Source organism: Cardiocondyla obscurior, linkage group LG19 (genome assembly GCF_019399895.1).
Source record: "Cardiocondyla obscurior isolate alpha-2009 linkage group LG19, Cobs3.1, whole genome shotgun sequence".
Lineage (NCBI taxonomy): Eukaryota > Metazoa > Arthropoda > Insecta > Hymenoptera > Formicidae > Cardiocondyla > Cardiocondyla obscurior.
In genome coordinates, this window is record NC_091882.1 from 164978 (window position 1) to 186854 (window position 21877).

General features: G+C 43.7%; 4 protein-coding genes across 4 annotated transcripts; 2 read left to right on the forward strand and 2 right to left on the reverse strand.

Moving 5' to 3' along the window:
* Window positions 1-42: 42 nt before the first annotated feature.
* Window positions 43-3273, reverse strand: LOC139109916 (dopaminechrome tautomerase-like). Its single transcript, XM_070669366.1, has 3 exons — window positions 2931-3273; window positions 1207-1462; window positions 43-1103 (listed from the first exon to the last, which is right to left on the reverse strand). The coding sequence occupies exons 1-3, from the start codon at window positions 3164-3166 to the stop codon at window positions 477-479; spliced, it is 1119 nt and encodes a 372-aa protein (XP_070525467.1). The 5' UTR covers window positions 3167-3273; the 3' UTR covers window positions 43-476.
* Window positions 3274-4092: 819 nt separating this feature from the next.
* Window positions 4093-6393, forward strand: Yellow-g (L-dopachrome tautomerase yellow-g). The gene is made up of 4 exons (XM_070669364.1): window positions 4093-4228; window positions 4351-4890; window positions 5113-5527; window positions 5763-6393. The coding sequence occupies exons 1-4, from the start codon at window positions 4178-4180 to the stop codon at window positions 5987-5989; spliced, it is 1233 nt and encodes a 410-aa protein (XP_070525465.1). The 5' UTR covers window positions 4093-4177; the 3' UTR covers window positions 5990-6393.
* Window positions 6394-6467: 74 nt separating this feature from the next.
* On the reverse strand, window positions 6468-9023 carry LOC139109917 (uncharacterized). The gene is made up of 6 exons (XM_070669367.1): window positions 8467-9023; window positions 7967-8237; window positions 7749-7884; window positions 7485-7672; window positions 7251-7394; window positions 6468-7183 (listed from the first exon to the last, which is right to left on the reverse strand). Exons 1-6 carry the CDS (start codon window positions 8631-8633, stop codon window positions 6992-6994), a joined length of 1098 nt encoding a protein of 365 aa, XP_070525468.1. The 5' UTR covers window positions 8634-9023; the 3' UTR covers window positions 6468-6991.
* A 185-nt stretch (window positions 9024-9208) lies between these two features.
* LOC139109903 (ubiquitin carboxyl-terminal hydrolase 31) lies at window positions 9209-20906 on the forward strand. Its single transcript, XM_070669337.1, has 4 exons — window positions 9209-10600; window positions 18482-18855; window positions 19118-20534; window positions 20657-20906. The coding sequence occupies exons 1-4, from the start codon at window positions 9617-9619 to the stop codon at window positions 20777-20779; spliced, it is 2898 nt and encodes a 965-aa protein (XP_070525438.1). The 5' UTR covers window positions 9209-9616; the 3' UTR covers window positions 20780-20906.
* The last annotated feature ends 971 nt before the right edge of the window (window positions 20907-21877 follow it).

The following is a 21877-nucleotide window of genomic DNA, read 5'->3' on the forward strand; positions in this document are numbered from 1 at the left end:
AACCTGAGTAACGTTGGGAGGGGAGAAATTAAAAGTCCTGAATTTTTGTAACACGTTTATTTCTCCATGCCGACGAATGTCAGCAGCTGACATTTTGCTTACGATAATTTTTTTGCATCGCTGGCAGTAGACAATCGTATTGCAGTCGATGTAATTTTGACGAGTTCGAGTTTCGACGCTATAAATTAACATACATATACGTACACATACGTGCGCAGATAAACGGATACGCGAGAATGATCTTAACGCTATACAATTATACATTTATGGCAATGAAAGACACGACGATTGGCGTAAGGTACATATTGCTTCGCGTCCGTAATGTGAAAAGATAATCCCGTCGAATTGTGATGTTAACGTTGCCTCTCAGCTGAAGTAGTCCGAACGGCCGAGAAGCCTGCCGCTATTATCAATCTGCTCTCCCGTTTTTTCTCCGCGATCGTAATCGCGGTCGTCAAAGCGATATCGCTCCCGGTCTACATCAGGACCAGGGCGTGATTAACCCCGCAGCCGACGGTTCCCTGCATGTAATCCTGGAAGTTGCTCTCGAGGACGCGCATACGTCCTCTCTTGTAATCGGGCACGATGTGCGTTTCCAGGGCGCATCCGTCTTGGGAGCTCTTGTAGACGGCCTGGAAGTTCGAGGGCGTGAAGGAGCTCGTGCTCTCCCATCTGTAGACCTCGGAATCGCCCTCGTAGCGGAAGAAGAGCGCGTCGCCGTTGTCCGTTCCCAGGATGACGAGCTTTTTCGGCTTCGGGCCGCGGTCCTGGATCTTGCCGGCGTTACCGCTCTGGAGATGATCCGTTCGTATGCTGAACAGACGGGTGCTGCCCAGATACGTGAAGATCAAGCAGGTGCTACCGTCGCTGTGTCGCACGAGAGCGAGATAGAGCACGTCTCGACGATCGCTCGTCACGCACACTGTTTGCGGAAGTATGACGCGGTATCCCTGGCCGGAAGTCACGTCGTATACCAGGATCGCTCTCGTGGCAGCGTCGGATACGTAGACGAAGACGCGGCCGTCCGGACTGTAATCGGCCACGACGTACTGCAGTCGGGACGAGGAGCTCGTCAGGCCGGACAGGTCAATGGTCTTCACGACCTGGAAAAGAAACATGTAAGTTTTTCTTTTTCTTTTTTTTTTTTTTTTATCCGAGAGCTTTAGTAAAAAGCCATTTGCGTTGCGAGTTTCAGAATAGCCTTACCTTGCCGGTCTTTACGTTCAGGGCGACGACCTTCGGCGAGCATTTGCGCTCGGGCTGATCGAGGGAGTTCACGATGCCGGTGTCCAGCACCCACAGGATCTCCTGGGGATCCAAGAAGATGTCGACGACACTTTGCAGCGCGGAGCACGTACCCTCTTCCTGAAGCGACCAGCAAGGAAAGGGCAAGAGACTGGCCTCGCAGTTCTTGTCTTTCAAGGAAACCTTCGCTAATGTCACTGGCACACCGGGCTTGAATCTGGAAAAGCATTCCAAACGTGAGTACAAACTATTAATTAGTCTTAATTTCATCTCCTTTTTATCCACCCCGTATTATAATTAAGCGCGAAGATCGTTGCGGCGATCTCTTATTTCGATCTTTACGTGCGTTGAACGCTATAAACGTTCCCTCTTAAAATCATTTACTTCGTAGTTAATACGGTATCGTTAATATATTACAAAATAAAACTGCATATTTCTCGAAATACCGAAACAAATCTAATCTCAACAAAGTAGCGCGCAAATTTTACGACCGTCGCAATAAATTCAATAAATCAGAATTGAACTGCGGTGAGAGTGCGACGGTCATTAGTCGGCAATCAATTATACAAACAACGCAGCACGCTGATACTGTACATTGCCCGATAATAAATATCGCCCGTTAACCCCGTAAGATCGCCGGCGATCGGTAAGATTAATGATTGTGCGTGTAATGAAAAGGAAGTGTGATGAAGATATCGCGATTAAACGCTTTTACCGCCGAGCGTGGCGCGTTTCGCTGCGCTCGTAGCCGCAAATACCAAACGCCCTTCGTGAAACGAGCAGGCAGATACGATCACCGTCAGCAATGTTGCAAGATTGTTACACACGTGCGCAGACATTCTCATTACGGGATTTCATAGCCACGACAAGGACGTGACGTCTTTCCACTGTTCGCGCTCGAAGGAAAGTCCGTTATCTTACGAGAGCGTAAAATCCCCATTGATATCAGCGAAACAACCGGTTTAATTTCTTTTTCTTTTCTTTTTTTTTTTCCCCTCCTCCCCGCGATTGAAAACTGCGATCACGATCGCTTCTCGCAATATCGATTTACGTCGGACTCGTGCCTCGTTAATTTCTGCGAAGACCAATGTAGGGTAACGCTGTGCATCGATTGCTACTGACGTAACGCGGAGATTTGCAACGAGCGCACTTTTCTACCGCGGCTTCCCTCCTTTTAAACGAAGTAGACACGCCAAAGAATGCAACGCTGCCCTTTCGCTCTGGATTTGGATGCAATTAGAGAGAAACGATTTCGCACGCGTCGATTCGTGGGCGATAAAAGAAAAAGAAAAATTCCTGGCTGTGCTCTTACATAAGATTTTCACGTCAAAATTATTATTCTGACGCCGCTGAATGATGCTTTTTAAAATCGTCAAACAACGACGTCGCTTTTAGATGGAATTTTTTAACAACGTAATTTTTTCCTCTTACGCAAAGACGTTTGCGAGCGTAAAACAAATGTCGATTACGCGAGAGACATTCCTTCTGTTCGTGAATTTTATTTCCTTTGAAAAATCTCAATATTAGCTTCCCGAGGTCGTAAATTATTACCGCAGTTTCAAGGTTCCGGCAGGTTTAATAAGAATTACGTTCTCAAGTTTCGCGTAAAGGAACTATCAAAATGTAAAAGTTATTCTATTATTTAACTTTGGCTCTCGCGTTGGAACTTTGGGAATCGTGTATACCTAGGTAAAGCGAGGAAGGCGTCGTCCTTGTAGATCGCAGTCCTGGTGGCGAGGACGTTCTTCGAGATGTAACGGCCGCTATTCTTGAAGAGGCTCTTCGTGGCCGCGCCAGGCCATTCGAAGGTGCCGCCGGTCCATCGTATGATGTTCTCGAGCGGTTTCTTTTCGTTATCATCGTTTGCACTGGCGAGAACAACGACGGCGACGGCAAACGTCACCGCTCGTGCGAAAAGCATTCTCGGTACCCTTGTGAGCTTTCGCCGTCCTTCGAATAAGCCCTACCGCCTCGATCGCGTCTTCTTCGGCGACCGGATCAAGCCGTAAACTGTAAAACCCTCCGGGGTTGCACCAGTTTTATAATCCTGCGACAACAGAGCGATACGTTGCGCAACGTCTTTGTTTAAGAAAACATTTCCTCGCATTGCGCTGCGAATCAACACGAAAACGCGCACCTTACAGTTCCGCAGAAATTGATATTAAATCGCGCGGTGAAAATGTTTTACGTGGACTCACATTGACTGGAAAGATTTATTTTAAATGAGACGGATAAGAGGAGTGCAATATTCGCAGGCTAAACCGATCGGAATGGATTACTTTCTTTAATATAAATGTAATCACTTTGGAGCACAGAAATATTTGAGAGAACAAAAAGGATACACTTGAATAATATTAAGGAAAGTTTCATGTCATAAATGCAAAATGTTTTACGATTATAAAAATGTAGATAAGAAGGAATTACTTGGAACTAGAAACATCTAAGATATTGTTTCTATGTTATAAAAGAATGTGAAAGGTATAGAAAGTACGAAAAATTCCTAGACATTTATTTAGATTTTTAATTTGTAATTAATAAGATAAATAACATAAAAAATAATCTTTTTTAAATAATTAATTTCATAGTACAGTTTTGATAATGGCAAAGCAATTGATTTGAGGAAATTAATAAAATTTAGAAGCGGAAATCGTAACAAATCAATGAAATTAAACAAAAATGTTATTTCCTGAATGCAGTATTGCGTTTCCTGATTATTCGCACTTTGAAGCGTGCTGCGTTTTTCTGCAAATATTGTTGTTTATAAATAACGTTAAGAAATGCGTGTCGCGACATATTTTCTCTTCCGTGAAACTTGAGCAAGAAAAGGTTATTGCAAAATATTGCACAGGAGAAGAACAGTGATGTACAATAAAAGTATAAACAAGTTTAGTTGGTTCACAATCGACGCATATATAAGTATAAAGCTGTGTAAATGATTCGCACATTCAAAAATTTTCAACCAACTGATTGCACGGGAAATCTTGTAAGTTTTTACATTTTTTTTTCTTTCGTCACTCGTTCGGCAGCCTTCTTTTACTACTATATTAATTTTTTTTCCGAGTTTAAAAATACATTTCTAACGTGCATTTTTTTTTTTTTTTATAGAACACCGAGACATTACTACAAAGTGTTATAAGAAACGAGCGCAGGATGAGAATCCCGAGGAGCGCTCTGTGCCTGGTGATCCTGGCGAGTGGTTTGTCGTCGGTGATATGCGACAAACAGCAGTTACTGCAAGATACGACGATGATCTTGTCGGGACAGAGCTTAGAGTGGCCCTGCCAAGCGACGAAGAATATCTATACAACGAGCGGACGTTACAGCCCGAAGAGTGTCATTGCTACGAGATTGCAGATCTACAGAGACGATGCAATTGTAGCGCTGCCACGTTACAAGCCAGGTGTGCCGTTTACCCTGGGAGTAATGTCGTTGAAGACGAAAGATTGCACGCCGAAAGTGACACCGTTCCCTTGCTGGGCGATCCAGGAAGAAGGCAACTGCGAAGCGCTTCAGAATGTGGTGGATCTAGCCCTGGACATCCAGGACATTCTGTGGGTATTGGACGTTGGTATCGTAAATACTTTGGAGCAACCAGTGCGCAGATGTCCGCCGAAAGTCGTCGGGATTGACGTGAAATCCGGAAAGGTAAGCCAAGCTCTTTTAACCCGTGCATAATAATTTTTTTAATAATTATAGAACGGATATTATTTCTGATCAACAGCTTTGTTAATTATTCTTAAAAGCGCACGTAATTTACGTTGTGTTATTATTAAAATTTATTCAAATTAATCGAAGGGAGAATTGTTCCGGAAAGAAAAGATGCTCCGAAATAAAATTGAACTGACATAAGTCGTGGTGTTTTCCCAGGTTGTGAAGGTGATTGATTTGAGTAATTTGGTGAACGCGGAATCACGTCTGCAATATCTGACGGTTGACTACGCAGACGATGGACAGGTCTACGTGTACATAACTGAGGGTACATCCAGATCCATTATCGTTTACAACGTCACCGCGGACAAAGGGTATCGAGTGATCCTTCCGAGCGCCGTCACCGCCGGCGTCGAACGCAAAGACGTTCTCTATTCGACTCTGGTGAAGAAGAGCTGCGGTACACCGGTGCTGTATTTCTCTTACCTGGGATGCAACAGACTTTTTGCGATCAAGGCCGAGAATTTGAGACGCGGTATCTCTCAGGGAGCAGTTGTGGACGTCGGACCGAAGCAAAAGAAAATGGTTCTCCTCGGCAATGACAACGGCTGTGCCATTTTCTTCAGATACAAGGGTACGGTTCGCGTTTTAGTCACTTGTGCCGATTTTTACATGATACATTACTTCGTTTCGTAAAGCCATACAACTAGATATATGCTGAAACGATCGAACAGTCTTATACATTTTTTTTTCAGTAACGAGAAAATCTACATTATTATTTTGCGCGGCAAATAATGCAGCCAGAAAGAACTTTTTGGCGATTGTGCTTTAGTTCTAGCATCTCATGAAGATAAATGATATGTTTTCAGGCGAGTCCGATATCTACATGTGGAACACCGAAACGCCTTTCGTTCAGGAGAACTTCGTTTTGGTGCAGCACGGCACCGACTGCCGATTGCCAACTCAAGTAACTCCTTGTCACAAAAGAATGATGTGGGTGATCGAGAGCAACTTCCAAGATTACATACAGAATACCGTGAGCTGCTCCGGCCCCTCCGTCGCCATTCATCCCATAGTCAAGACTTGCGACGAGTAGGCATTATTTATGACTCGTTAAAACGAAAGTAACTGTGCAGGACTGATTCCTGTATTTAATTATCCGTATTTTACAATTCGACGTTCCTCAAACAAAAATTAAAATTTGTAATTTTGAAAAGTGCTTCGTATTCGATGCATCGGACACGTGAAACAATCGCCAATGGCAATGGGCAACACGACGATTAGCGTAAGGTACATTTCTCCGTTGCTTGCATCGAAATAATATTTAAAAAATTATATTGGTTCGTATTACCACAAATGGAACAAGCAATTAGATTTTTCTTTGTGAGAAAAAGACGATTACTGTAACGTATGATATTTCTTAATATTATAATATAAATTGTTCTAATAGTTAATAATTTTATCGCCGCTAAAGTTAAAAAAAAAAAAAAAAGAGATAAAGAGATCAAGTATTGTCGCTGATCTAGTCATGTAATCGGCAGCATTTTGCGCTTTGATCCCTGTAGATAATTTAATCTGCGAATGTAATATTAATTAATGTAACGGCTGGAATATTTCTTTTAGTTGTGTAGATAATTAATAACTGCCCAAGGTTTATTTCTACCATAATTAACTGAGTTTGCTCCGAGATTGCGACATTTGGACGAGTTGACCAGTGTAAAAATTACTCGTCGATTATTTAAATCGATATTGACACATAACTTCTACGTTTCAAGGCAAAATTTTTTAATCCTTCGGTTTATTTGTTCAATAACAAGAAAAGTGATTGATTAATTAAATGTATACATCTATAATTGTTATATAAATCTAACGAAACGACTAATAAATTCCAGCTTATGTAAACTTATACAGAAATAGGTTTTAATTTATATTTGAAATTCAACTTATAGATAAATATAAGTAGGTAAAATAATTTTATTTACGATAGAAATACTTATTTTAAAACTATCGAATATTTTCTCTTAGCCGACAATGAAAATAAGAGCAAGTTAAACTTTAAGGAAGTTTAATTAAAAAGTGATTTCTTTATCGCGTTGCGTTAGAATGTAAGGAAATACTTTTGAACTCTAATTGTTCGAGATTTAAGCGATGAACGGCTTGAAATATTTTTCTTTATTACGCCGGGACATTCTGAATTCACTAAGCCCCATACGTTTCTTCGCGCGTCCATTATGTAATCAGTTATGCAGGGAACATCATCGTTTTGCACCAGAACCGAATGACTCTGCGCCTGAAAGGACAGATCAATCAATTATTCACAATGCGGCTTTTAAAGGGGATTGAATTAAATAATTTACGTTCAAAGGAAGCTTCGTATCCCATCGCACGCTGGCTCGTTGCGAAGTCATAAAATAATGCAGACCGTCCTTTAAATCGCTGAAAAGACCCGCGGAGGAGCCTAATTTCTTCCCAAGCGAAGTCACCGTTACATTTTGCACTCCCTAAGATTACGTAATTTTAATTATAAAAATAAACAATTATGCTTAAAATCAGGCCAATACAGTAATAGCGATAATCAACTCGGCACGCACGTGCGAAAATATTGTGCTTAACGTTTCTTCCGTCCTAATTATTTCCAAATTAACGCTAAATAGGTCGTGTGTACTATGCCCCGTCATGTACAAGATCGAATTCCTCCGTGAAACAGCGAGGTCAGTGGATTCCACGCGAGGAATTTCGGGACCGTGTAACATTCTCAATTTCCACCACTTGCGCAATCCTGAAATTCGTATCACAATCGGCATAAAACACCGAATAATTTCTCCGTAGTCTCTCTTTAATTTTTTTCTATTTACCTGAACTGTAAACCACGATCGTTTCATCACCCGCGTCTCCGACGTAGCCACGAAATCCCCATTGATCTTCAAACGGATCAATCACGAGCGATCTTAATTTCTTCGAGGATACTTTAGTCAATTCCGTAGACGACACCTTGACAGATTTTATTTTACAGATAAAAAAATTCTCGTATATATTTCCGATACCTAAAAGCAACATTTTCTTTGACAGATACCATGCGATCGTTTCGCTTCAAATCGTAGATGACGATGCGAGGCCAACGATCGAGTTCATCGGGTGCGTCTAAAATCCATAATTGTCCTCGAGCATCCACATCCAATCCAGTTACAGATACGGGAGTTTTATAATTACGCTTTGACGATACTTCCTTAGGGAAAACCTTGGAGGAGATTGCTGCGCTTGCAACATTTGACGACGAATTGATTTCAGGCCAAGAAACTTCCACCAAAGATGACCGTCGACTTTCTTCCTTTTCGTTTGAAGATCTGATATTATGTACATGTTACGATAATTTAACAAGGTGTAAAAGTTTATTAAAAAGAAACAAAAATTAATAAAACTAATTCCACTCATCTAATTAAAAAATTTTAAAGAGATTGATATGTGAAAATAATGTATACGTTATTAAAATTAGCTTAAAATTAATTATTGTACATTAAATAAAATACGAATCGCGGATTTTTGTTTCCGGGATGTACATTGTCATTTGCCTACCTGGGAATTGCCAGAAAAGCGCGATTTCTCCACACGGCAAATCTCCATATTAGAACGTCGTCTGATACGTTTAGTGACGTTAAATTCCAAGAGTGTGTGATGTCATTTGAAAGAAGACAAAAAACACTAATTCGTAGTATAAAAGAAATCCTTTCTGAACTGGCCATAATTAAAATACGCCGGTAGATACGGCGAGACTTTGATCAATTGAACGATATCGCTTTCGCGCCGAAACGCACCGTCAGCAAGGCAAGTCAATTGCTGACAGAATCATTTCTGATTGCGTAGAATTGAAGACAATCGAGCTGCTGAAGCGCCTCTTACATTCGCTTCTTGTGATTAAGAGCTTAGTTAAATAAAAAAAAAAAATAAAAAAATTAATATTGTAAAATTAAAATTTCGCGATTAAATTAAAAAAAAAAAAGAAAACAACTTACAATATGCGGGATTATTTTATATCTCACGATAAAGTGATGAATTTTAAATCGCTTCTTCCTCATATACCACCAATTACTTTTCAATTACAATTATAAAAAAAATTAAATTAAATCAAGTTTCTGTTTTACCTTTCCCGTGGGAGATAATTCGGATCACCGTTGAAGATGGCGCGCAGGTCGCGCGTTTTCGATGTTCGACGACCGATGGCGCCAGGCGACGACGACGGACGGCTTATGGCCGGAGAGCGTCTCGCGTGAAATCGCGGAAGCCCTTGATACGCGCGGGCAAATGGCCGCCGATGGCCGTCGTGGTGCAGTTTCAGTGGCGGTGCGGTGTGTTGCGTGACGTCCGAGGTGTGTTCGGCTGCGGCTACGGGGGCTGCGCTGCGTTTGCGGTACCGCGTACGTGGACGTGCGGCTGCCGCGTACGACGCGGCGGCTACCTGCGTCGTCGGCCGCGCGCGACGACGTGCCGCGACAACGCCGTCAACGTCGCTGTCGCCCGTGCCGTCCCCGTCCACGTTGCGGTAACATCGGCACCCGGGACGTGATGTAAAGCGCCCGAGGACGGCCGCGACTCCCGTGGAAGGTCGCCTGCGCGCCGGGCGAGATTCGAAGCCGTACGCGATCAGGTCGGAAGCCAGCCAGTCAACGGGAGCACGAGCGAGGGAGCGGGCGAGCCAGCCAGCCAGCCTAGCGAGGTGCGGCTGGCGATGAAAGCCGCGAGACCCGATCGCGGCACGTCGGTGATGAAATCGGTGTCCGAGGGCGAGCTGGGCGTGGAGGAAGAGGTTAAACCCGCGGACCCGCGTGCCGCCACGCGGCTCAAGCGCACCTTTACACTGCCGAGAAACCCGTTTCAAAGTGCCAGCAGCAGGATGTCGCGGCGACGTCCGAAGCAGCAGCAGCAGCAGACCCATGGGGACTCGAGGGACGTCAACAGCGGCGCGCCATGCGCCAAGGAGAACGCCAGGAACAACGCTCGCCACGCTGACGGTACCGTGCAGTTACCGTCGCAGCAGCATCGGCAGAGCGCCACGGGGAGGCTGCATGCCGGTCACCAGGGCAATCAGGAATCGCAGGAGCGGCCGTGCGGCAAGAAGGTGTTTCGCCGGCCCTCCTGGAAGAAGTTCATCAACAAGATGGTGCGGCACATGTCGAATGTGGGCGCCCAAGGCCAGAAATCCGCCGCGCTGATGCATCAGCGCGGCGTCGGTGGTAACAACGTCGTCGGTGACGATCTCGGCTCGAGCGCGGGCGACATCAGGGTGCCGCCGCCGCCGCGGCCGGCTCACATACCGCCAGACCGCGTGCCGGGTGTCATAGGCCTACGCAACCACGGCAACACGTGCTTCATGAACGCCGTGCTGCAGTGCCTCTCTCACACCGACATCCTCGCCGAGTACTTCGTTCTCGACCAGTACAAGGTCGACCTGTCGCGCCGCAACAAGCTCAACTCGAAGAAGTACGGCACGAAGGGCGAGATCACCGAGCAGCTCGCGCTGCTCCTCAAGGCGATCTGGAGTTGTCAGTACGACCCGGAGATGAGCACCGCGTTCAAGAGCGTCGTCGACAAGTACGGCAGCCAGTACCGCGGCAATCTACAGCACGACGCGCAGGAATTCCTCCTCTGGCTACTCGACAAGGTGCACGAGGACCTGAATCAAGCGACCAAGAAGAAGTACAAGATCATAAAGGTGAGCGAGCGAGGCGCGCCTCCGTTCTTCTCCGGCTTTTTTTTTTTTTACCACCGGCGGCGAGAACCAGCGCGCGGAATGCACCTCCGCGAGTTTCCGCGACGATCAAACGGTCCCGCGAAGCAGAGGAAATACCTTTCCGCGACGAGCGGGTCGTTTTTCTCGGCTTCGGCTCTCGCTCGATCGATCCCCCGTCCCGTGCGTTTCGCGTCTCGAAGACGAGCGGAATTAAGCCGCTATTAGTCGCCGGCCGGAGGTCTCGGGATTAACGTTAATTAGACTAATATTGATTTAAATTGAGCCACTTTAGCGAACCGCATCCCGCGGCCGTTATTCCCAGCGCGTTGGACGGGAATGCGGAACGACCGCCGTCAAATTCAAGTCGCGGGTCTTTTTTTTTTTCTTTTATTCCCTTTTTTTTGGATATCGCGAAAACGCATCTGCGATAATTAATCGTTCCTTTAACTCTTCAGGAGCGAAAGGGGGATGAGGGGGAGTTTTCTTTCGGCACGAGATAGTATTGTTGCCTCTTTTCTATTTTTAGACGCCGCTGGTCGCGCCGTCGGGCGTATTTTTAGCAGCGGCGTAAGGTCGCGCGCGCGAAAACGAAAATGACGATGTCAACACACGTGCACCGATCGTCTCGTCGGCGACGTGGACTCCCCTCGGTCGTATCTTGACCTTAGACGAAAAATTATGCACGTACCATTTATCTACGCTATCACCGCGGTGACAAATTTGAATAAATAACTATTAAAACGGAGTCGCCGGCCGGCCCGACTCGTTTCTCGAAATTCTTCCGGCGCAACGCAACGTAATTCTTTCACCGAGCTTCATTAGAATAGACAACGCGTGAACTGGTTTGCTGATTTTACTAATCGATACGTCTATACGTATCTGTGATATAACATCGATATTTAAATTATTAATTAATGATCTGAGAGGAAGAGAAAAAAAAAAAAAACATTTTCTATCTTTCGTTATCTCCAGCTTTGCTCGATTGAAGGAAACTGGAAGAGCAAAGCCGCGTCGCGGTACAGTTTATCGATAACTATCGCGTTCGGCGTATTTATACACTTTTCAACATTAACACTCCGGGTATCTGTAAACCAATTAAAATCCGTTGGCAACAGCTCCGCCGTCAGAAATAGAAGGAAAAGGATCCCACGGTGTACTTTCTAGCGTTAGGATAACGGCGGTGTTCAATAAAACCCGAGAAGCTCATTCGACAGGCACGGGCTAATTAAAACGAATACACGCAGCATTTCCACTCGAGAGCATGCGGCGGGCATGGCGGGCGATTAAGCGCATTCTTCGGTAGTCGCTTAATCGTCACGAGCTGGGCCGTCACGACGAGAGAAACTTTCTCCTTGGATCGTCGTGGTCGGCCGCCGTGAAAGACGCTCGACGAAAGCTCTCGCCGGTCGCTCTTTCCCTCCCTTCTCTCCGTTCGCCTTCCCTAAAAAGCGTCGCCGGGCACGCACACCGGTGCGTGGGCATTGCCAAACGACACGCAGCACTGCGTATGCCCGTCGCAAACGCCGACAATCTCTCGCGTGCGTGACTAACGGAAGGCGGAACTCCGTTGTCGTTTTTTTTATCAAAAGTAAAAAATTGAGGGTAATTTTACGTCATACGGAAACATCGAACCGCCGTGCGGTTTTTTTTTTCTTTATTTTTTTTTTTTTTCTTTTTTTTCCGCTTCTTATCTCGGCTCCACATTTGCAGTTGGGTGCAGCCGGGATGCAACACAAATGAACTCGATGGCAAATGGATGCTTTAATTAGATTATCTTAATTAGACAGATGCTGGCCGGCACCTCGCGCGAGTCTCTCCGGGTTTCACCCGCGACGGCGCTACCGCGTTAGCTTTAATCTTTGATCCCTTAAAAGAAGGGACCCGTGGGTGGATATATCAAGTCTCTTTACGATAAAGTCGTACGCTCCCTTTCGCCCCCGCGTTTTCGAGAAGACGGTAAAATATTAAGGAAGGAGAGCGGAAAGAACGCGAAAGAGATTGATATTTATAGAAAAAGAAAGTCGTTAAATGTGGGATGGTGCTGGATGTTTCCGAGATTCCGAGTGTTCCGATGACGTTTTCTAAGAGTATCGAGGTCTCACGGTCCGTCGATTAGAATTCTGAAAGTGGACTTCTTTGATATTGTTAGGGCGTTGAAGGATTATCCCATCTTGCCCGATCGTTGACGTGATAAATCAGACCGGCTGCTCTTGGATTCCCGATTTACGATGCAAAAGCACGATTCGACGATTATAAACGCGGCTTTGTCCTGCTTTTTTTTTTTTTTTTTTTAATTTTATTTACCGCCACTCGCGGAACGAGCGAATCGACAAATGGTCAGTCAGTCGAGACCTTAACCCGAATTTGCTTCACGTTCGAAAATACGTGCTACGGTTTTCAATTACAGAGATCCCAAGGTAGACGGCGCGAGATTGAAATGTCGCGGGGGCAAAAGAAGAGGGAGAGGGAGAAAAAAAAAAAAGAAAAACTCGGCCCAGAGAAATGTGTGTCGCGCGAGAGAATTGCGATTTCCCCAAACCGCGTTTATTAATTTCGGCCACGCGTCCGTGACTCGAGAACGATTGTTAATAATTAAAAAAAGATATATAACATTAATCGATCGCAATTTTACAGCTGATAATCGGGCTTATTTTTTCGAGCGAGTTATGAAATCGGTTCAATTTACGACGTGACGACTGTTGATCATTTATCATCACTGATTTAATATATGTCACGAAACCGCGTCAACGTCACAATTATCAGTTATTATCGCTTGTATTGTGGAAAAATATATCGGCGGTGTCGCAATAATTTTTTTTTTTTCATACTGTCGATGCCTGTGTTAAATAAATAACCAAATGACGAGTGATATAATTTGAAAACTCCGGTTACCACCGATAAGTCTATCGTAAACCCGATAATCTGGTCCAAACCGTTCCTTTTTTTTTATTTTTTTTTTTCCTGCGGGAAAGCATAAAACGAAGGGTTAACATTCCATAAATTATATGTAAATAAGCGTGTTTTTACTGCTCTCGAGCCTTTGTACTCTATCCTCGCGTGATTATTCATCTGCCGCCGTTATCTTATCGTTCGCCTCTCGGCTGCGGTTCGAATCGCTTGTCGAGTTAGCAAAGATAAGGCCCGCATAACCGAGTTTGAATGTGCCACGTAGCGTTTCCTCGAAATGACGCTTGTGAAAAAGGGGAAAAAAAAAAAAAAAAAAAGCGTTCGATCATCGGCGATTCCGATAGATTGATATCAAACGGGACGCGTCACTTTTATCACGCGATCTCGTGCGGCTACGATGCACCTCGCACGATTTCTTTTTCGTAGTAACCCGCCGAGAAAATCGTATCGGCACGGCACACATTCGCCGCGAGCGGGAACCGCCGTTGCCGCAAAGCTAAGGAAATCGGAGCCCGAGTCCACGCAGCCGGCAGCTTGGGTACCGTAACCAAGGACCGGCCTTGAACGGGGCCACGGAGATCCAGTTATCAGCTCGCATCGCCGCGCGGACTTGACTTTTTCGCGGATTTACGGCGCACATGTGGACTAACTGCTGTCATCCGGCGACACCGGCGTCCAACATGTGCAGCCCGTTCGCGCGCGGTTTTATACTTACTCCCGCGGTACCATCGTCTCCGTCGCTTTTCTTAATCCGTATAAAGCTTCCGTACAATCCTGACTTTGCGCTATTTTCCAAGCGGGTCTTGTAGCGGACCCGACATCGTAGTATTCAGAGTAGCATTCGTAAATAAAATTAATACGACAAGACACGTTTATTATTATTTTTATATTTTTTTTAATTTTTTTTTTTATTTTTGGCTACATTCAAAAATATTAGAGAGTTAATATTTTAGTTTAAATATTAAAGAAAAAAAAAGGGAAATTTATTTTACGATTTTGCGCTGGTTGATTTTAAAGCGGATAGACGTATTGAATGAACTCATCAAATTTGAATTACGCAAGAAACACGGGAGAGAAGAGGTATCGATCACACGTGTGTCGTGACTGCGAATCTGCTGTCCTCGCAAAATGAAACGTGTCGGTAGGATAACACCAGACGTGTATAGTCTTCTTTGAGAAGAGATCAGTATGTTGCGTGCACATATCCGGCCGTGGCATGAATGCGGCACGGTTTTTTAGCACGGGCACGGGGAGGGAAATCAACATAATTGTTAGTAAAATATTTACGTAAGTCTATTTATAACGTCCGCGTGCGATGTAGGCGCGAGGAAAGAACGCCTATCATCTTTGCGCGTCCCGTTTCTTCTATCCCTTGCATTTTCATACGCACATACGTCGAGTTTCACGCACCGATTGTTACACGCACGCACGCATTCGAAAACGTTGCACCACCCGGCCGTAAATCGAGGCTCGTGTGATTACGGTGACAAAATCGTAAACGAATCGGCAACAGAAAATTCGTTTTTATGTAGCGCAGTCGTATAGGCATATATCACGGAGACTTATCGCGTCGACGTATCAAATTATGCTCCATTTGTTGACCCTTACTAAGGAAAACAATGACGCGCGAGAAAATAGACTCAATTCATTTGTTTGGAATTTTAATCGAGATAGAGGAGGCGAGTGATTGTATATTTTATAATGAAATTGTTTTGGATAAATGTTGCTTTCCCACTAATCAAAGTCTCTCTTCCTAGTACCGGTACAAAGACGACAGCTTATTTTTTTATTATCGCCGACCGTTTGTCTTCTTAATGTAAATTATATATTTTTTTCTCGCTAAATATAGAAGCGAATTAAGTAATTGAGCAGAACTCCCGTCGTTTTTGTTCATAAAAGATACTGTAAGAGCGTTTGTTTACGTTCGAAACTAAAGTATTTCGGTCCATAAATAAAACGTTCATAATATCGACGTACGTGGTTTAAAGAGTACCTTATGCTTCCGAAAGGACTTTGTTTCATTAAATATTTTAAAATATATTCAGCCGAGTCGATTATTACTTCGAATATGATGAATGTTACGTTTAATTATTTTATCACACATATTTTTTAAATGACATTTAATTATATGCATATTATTATTATAATTATACATTAAATGAATTAAATGTTTTGTGAAACAGAGAGATTATGAAAACGGAAACTGCATCCGACATGTTCTTATTGTGAAACAAATATTCTTCCGCGCTCGTTTTTATTTTTACTCTCGTGACTCACCCGCGTCGACAAAAACTGACAAGCGGAATTCATGACACACACGATCCATCAGTAACTCTGATTTTTTTGCAAACAAATTATGAAGCGGTTAAATCGCGCAATTAACGTTGCGAGAAAGGAAATTTCTTTAGAAAAAGCTTTCGCACAGATAAAGCTTCGACGGAACATTTAAATTAATATTGAATAACATAAAAATTCAGTTTTACGACTATACACTTTAACGAAATAAAAAAAAATTTTTTTTAATCAATGAGCAAAATTAATTTAATATTTTATATTAAGAAACAGAAGCTTATTGTAGCGCAGAAGGTTTATATGAATGGAAAATTAAACATTACTTTACGGCGGGTTAATAAAAAGAAAAAGAAAGGTGGTGTCACTTATCGCAGGTTGAAAGTATCATTGATGTAAGTGTAAAGTTGCACACATCTCCTGCACGCGATTATCTGATATCTATCGAATGCGTCACGGTGCGGCTCGCTTCGGGAACGCGGCCGCGTGTATCAGCTCGAGGAATGTTTCTAATTCATCCTCGGCCGATCTATTAACGTTTTAGAGAAGCTGCACGGATCGTGTTGGACATTTGGCAAAATAATACCGAAAGTGCAACGTGCACTGCGACTTTGCGCTTAGTAAACGCCAAGTTTCGCGGTGCCGGGCCGGCCGGTGCACGTGCACTGGCGTGACATTGGCCAATTGCGAGTCGTTCCGAGCTGTACGCATCGGAAATTATTTCCGGTAACCGGATCGCTGATACATCCTGGGCGATCAGCCCCGGTGATTATCCCATTCCTGCGGTTTTTCATCGCGTGTTACAAATTACACGGCTTCGGAAAGCGCGACCGCGTGCCCGGCCGATCTCCGACGGTTCCTCGCGTTAACGAGGGCCACCGGTGCCTTTCATCATTGAAATACGTCGAGGTGTTGCGCAACACTTCGGGGACGATCTTGCGTTAGTATTTATCGGAATTACGTCGAGCTTTTGTTCATTACGTAACGGCAAATTCTGTCGCAATTCCAGCGCACGACTTAACTTCCTATAACGTGCTCGAGCTCCGCGCAATTGTACCGAATCGTATAGTAAAATTATATTCGTAGCTGTTCTTCATCAGATGCTCGTAATTTATTTTGTTATTATCATTATTATTATTATCGCGAGTTTAGCGCAAATTTCGCTTCCATGTATCTCCATCCCGTTAATGCCTGTGACGAATGGATATTCATTTTGCGTATATTGCCCGGTGCTTATGTTTATTATTTCATCACTCGGTCTCTCCCTTTCCTATCTTTTTTTATTAGTAATTTGCTTAATTTTATTTGGTTTCCCGGTAAGTTACCCGGTTGCGAAACGTCTAATTGTAAACTCGGTACCATCGATTTTCTTTCAAGGCTCGTTATATCCCGTTTATGATAACAAAGTAAACGTACAGAGCGCAAATGGCTGGTCAATAATGATTTCTATAACTTACACGGTGCGCGCTACTTTGCAGTAAATTTCAATAGTTGCGGGCAATAAAGTTTCATCACAATGCATTGAATGTGTGATGTACCGCTACCTCTCGCAGGTTCTTGCGACCGTCTCTCTCTCCTTTTCTCTCTCTCGCCTTCTCTCCGCAATCTTCGAAGACCACGAAAATGCAGAACTATCATATTTATTATCCCATTAAGAAAAGCTCGTACCTATGTCGGATTGAAATCAGACCGAATCAGAATACAAGCTGAGTGTATCCGACAACAAAACTGGAGTGCCCTACCGACCGCAATAATTCTCTCGGTTAATTTAAACATTTCATTTAATTTCACCGATAAAATTACACACTCGAGATATCTGTAGAATAAATGTTTGTACGCGAGTGGGTACTCTAGTTAATGATAAAATATCGGAATGCAGCAGCGCAGAAGCACCCTACACATTATGTCATACCACTCGATCGTATCTCTCATTGTCGGCTCCGCCCTATCAAATAGAGAGAACGTTATCAGAACTTATCGCCTCTGATTCTACGTTCGCGGGGCAAGTTTCGTATAATTTATTTCAAGACAATGCCGGGCTAAATGCGTTATATCGAATGTACCGAATAAATCTAAGGGAATGTGATCACGTACCAATTGGATCTTGCATCGGGTCTTAACGTTAGGTCGCTAAGTGCAACGGCTTACGTTAATGAGCCCGCGGCGTTTTAGCGTATCGGCGACAATTGTGCCCGAAGCCGTGCGGAGTTCGTTAGCGCGCTCTTCCTCCTAATGTTCCGCGTCTTCTTCCTTTCGGCGAAGGGAAAAAGGAGCGGCTACTGACGGCGGCGATCTATTAATAGAGCGCGAACGCTGCTACGGATGATGATTGTCGTTACGCGCTTTGAGCGATAACCGTGTTCGCGTTAGCGTCAGATGACCAGGAGCTAGAAGAAAGGCAATCGCGGACCCCTCGCTTGAGGGATTCACGACACTCGCGAGGGACGTACGGCTTCGTCTCGACGGCAAGCGGTCTTAAACCAATTTTTTTTTCTCAAATTACGTAAACAGTTGCAAAAAAAAAAAAACAGAGAAGAAAGGAAAATTTATTCGATAATTACGGATCGATGTGCACGTACTTGAAATTTTAATTTTGTTAAAGCGCGAATCAAATGTTTGTCGTTTAACATGGTTTAATTCATTTTTCGTTTTTCTTTTTATTCACAGAACTCGTTTGGCAGACCCGATGACATCGTCGCCGCGGAGACGCTCGCGAATCACGTGCGGTGTAACAACTCCTTCGTACACGCCGTGTTCCAAGCGCAGTTTCGGTCTAGTCTGACTTGTCCGAGATGCCACCGGCAGTCGAACACCTTCGACCCCTTTCTGTGCGTGTCGGTGCCGGTGCCGCAAAATCATCGGCAGATGAATCTCTACGTGAACGTTCTCTACACGTCGCAGCAGCCGCGGCAGGTCAAAATCGGAGTGAGCGTGAATCAAGCAGCCAACGTGAGGGAGCTGCGGGAGATCCTAGCCAGCGACACAGGCGTGGACGAGAATCACATGCTACTGACCGAGATTCACGACGAAGGATTTCATAGGTTAAATTATAATTTAAACACTCCAAAAAAAATAGCACCCTTGGACATAGCAATGAGCACGGGGGAACAGTTAATAGCGCTGGGAATAAATTTTATTCGTGCATTTATGCATTAAGAAAAAAGTAGAGAGCGCGAAGGTACGAAGGTATAACTTAGCAAATTGTTTTTTAGTTTTTAATCTCTTGATCGATTCGCACTGTCTACTAAACGTTTTATAATAGTGAAGCAGAAAAGAGTGTTAACTTATTCTTTCTTTCCGTAGAACCTTCTCTGACTGTCAACCTTTATCCGTGATTATGGAAAACGATCCGCTTTACTGCATTGAGCTGCCGCAGTTGAAGGAGCCTACGGAGCAAGCATATATCTTGTTAGTTTGGATCAACGTTCTCGTGAAGGGGGATCTGAGGCAACGTTTCGGCAGCCCGTACACGATGCAGGTATCACGCGAGACGTCCTACGAGGATTTGCAGAAGCTTCTGCTCAAGGAGATGCATAGCACGCTAGCGGATGATGTTCTCACGACCAGTCAAAATCCGGGGCTCTTCAATATCCGCGTGGCGGACCCGGCGGCGACGCCGATCCAGGACGAGCATCCTTGTATCGATCCCTGCGTGGAGCATCCGCTTTACACGGAACAAATCGAGCAAGCATTGGCGCTTTGCGCCGACGACTCGGGTCCGCAGCACGTAAAGCTGATTCTTGAATGGGACGAAGCCACCAAATGCAATATTATACAGGATGATAGCGACCAGATTGAGGAGCACGCGAGCGTAAAACAATTGAAGACTAATTCTGAATTGGGTGGCGCGGTCACTTTAGAGGAGTGTTTCGATTTGTATACGCGGGCAGAGATACTCGGGGCAGAAGATGCGTGGCACTGTCCTTATTGCAACAAGAAGCAAGAAGTTGTAAAAAAATTAGGCCTTTGGTCGTTACCCGATATATTAGTCATACATTTAAAGAGATTTCGTCAGCAGTCTAAGCAACGGTCAACGTCCAAGCTGACTATGTTGGTAGATTTTCCTTTGTACGGCTTCGACATGACACCGCATCTTGCCCACAATGGCGTTCAAACGACGCATAGCAATGTCACCAGCTTGGGTGGTCTAGGCTGGTCTCCTTGGAAGAAGCCACGTCCGCGACAACATAATATTCCCAAGTACGACGAGAACGTTTACGATCTCTACGCGATATGTAATCATCATGGGCAGGATCTGCAAGGCGGGCATTACACAGCGTTTTGCAGAAATCCGTATGATACGCAATGGTACTGCTTCGATGACACGCGCGTGGAAGCAGTCAATGATACGAATTTAATCACAAACGCGGCATACATGTTATTCTACCAACGAAGGGGTCTGTCTAATAACTCGACGGGAAATTCGTCCGCGGCGTCCACGAGCTCGACCGGTTCCGGTTTAGATCACTGGGTGTCAAAAATGCCTCCGTTTTATTTTAACAATAAAAGTACCAGCGATGTAACGAACAACAAGCAGAGTAAATCACAGGAAATACTCTGCCAGGAGAAAATAGTCGAGGAGAAGAACATGACTAACTTCACTAGAGGCTGCGGCAATTACGCGACTCTACAGCCGAAGAAGAGGAACGCGGCGACGGAAACGGATATTGGCCAGATCGATCACTACTCAGATGATGAAGCACCTTGTAGAAGAGAATGGGTATGTAGTACATGTTGTTGTTACTCAAATTAGACATATTTGTAATATTATTTTTGAAAACGTAATATTAAGTTTTAAAAATAACGTAATTAAATTATTTTTATTATAATGTTTTACGACAGGCCTCCCCAAAACCTGTGCGAAAGACATCATCCATTACGTTGACGCCACACATACCACCAGCAATAATTCAGACTGCTAGCAGTGATCCAAATACAACGGTGATACACGAATCTACGTTGTAACACACGATATAAGCCAGACTGAGAAGTCTGGCTCGAGCAATGCTCAATGTACAGTGCCTGGTGTGCCGTGATGTTTAAACAACATCGAGTGGCGAGATTAAAAGGAAAAAAAAAAAAAGAAAGACAATTCCGATAGAATAATAAAAATCCGTTATTTTTCGATTACTGAGCAAAGAACGATACGCCGAGAGACGACAAAAGGTCGTTTCTTCATCTCGAATTTATATGGAAAACGCTTTCTCATGTGAATACCGAAGTGGATGACGGATTTCAGCGACGCGGCTTTCTTTCGCGTATGTTATTTCGAATGGTGTAATAAATCTACACGCAGACGATCTTTTGAACGATAAATAGAAATATGAGGCATTAGTAATTTTTGTAATTGTAATACCGTGTTTGTATACAGCTCGCGTGGATTGTATTATATAATAGCAGCTAAAATAGCTTTTTAAAAAGAAGACAAATCTTATACTCAATATATATATATATATATTTTTTTAAAAATATATATATATATATATGAAAAATTGCGTATATTCTTAAGAGAAAAGGAACCTCTAGTGTTTATATTATACAGTTAAATACCTTGAATGCAATAGGCAACTAAATTCTACCTATGTCCAGAGGAAAGAAAAGATATTTCCGAAGTGGTTTAGCGCAGTCGTAACGCGTCTACAACGTCATTATGTCAACGTCGCATCGTGTCATTTTACAATGAAAGTATATGACAATAAGAAACAAAAATAAATTTGTACATTAAAAATTCTCCCTGCGTTAAAAAAAAAAATATATATATATATATATACTTTATTTTCTTCATAATTGATTGTTTCTGGACATACATAGTATAGCTATTCAACCGTTGCTTTGAGAATCTATGCTTATATCTGTAATATTTATATTATACCTGTATCATCCACTAGTGGCCTTATCTAAGTAATTAATATTGACTACACACGTCACATTATTACGCATATTAATCATATGTATTACTCACAAGCGTTTTATTTTAGATATCGAGACTGTTTTTTGCGAGAGTCACCGAATCATGTAACGTTAATTTCGCAGTATCCTTGTCTGATTTAAGTATCGTTTAAG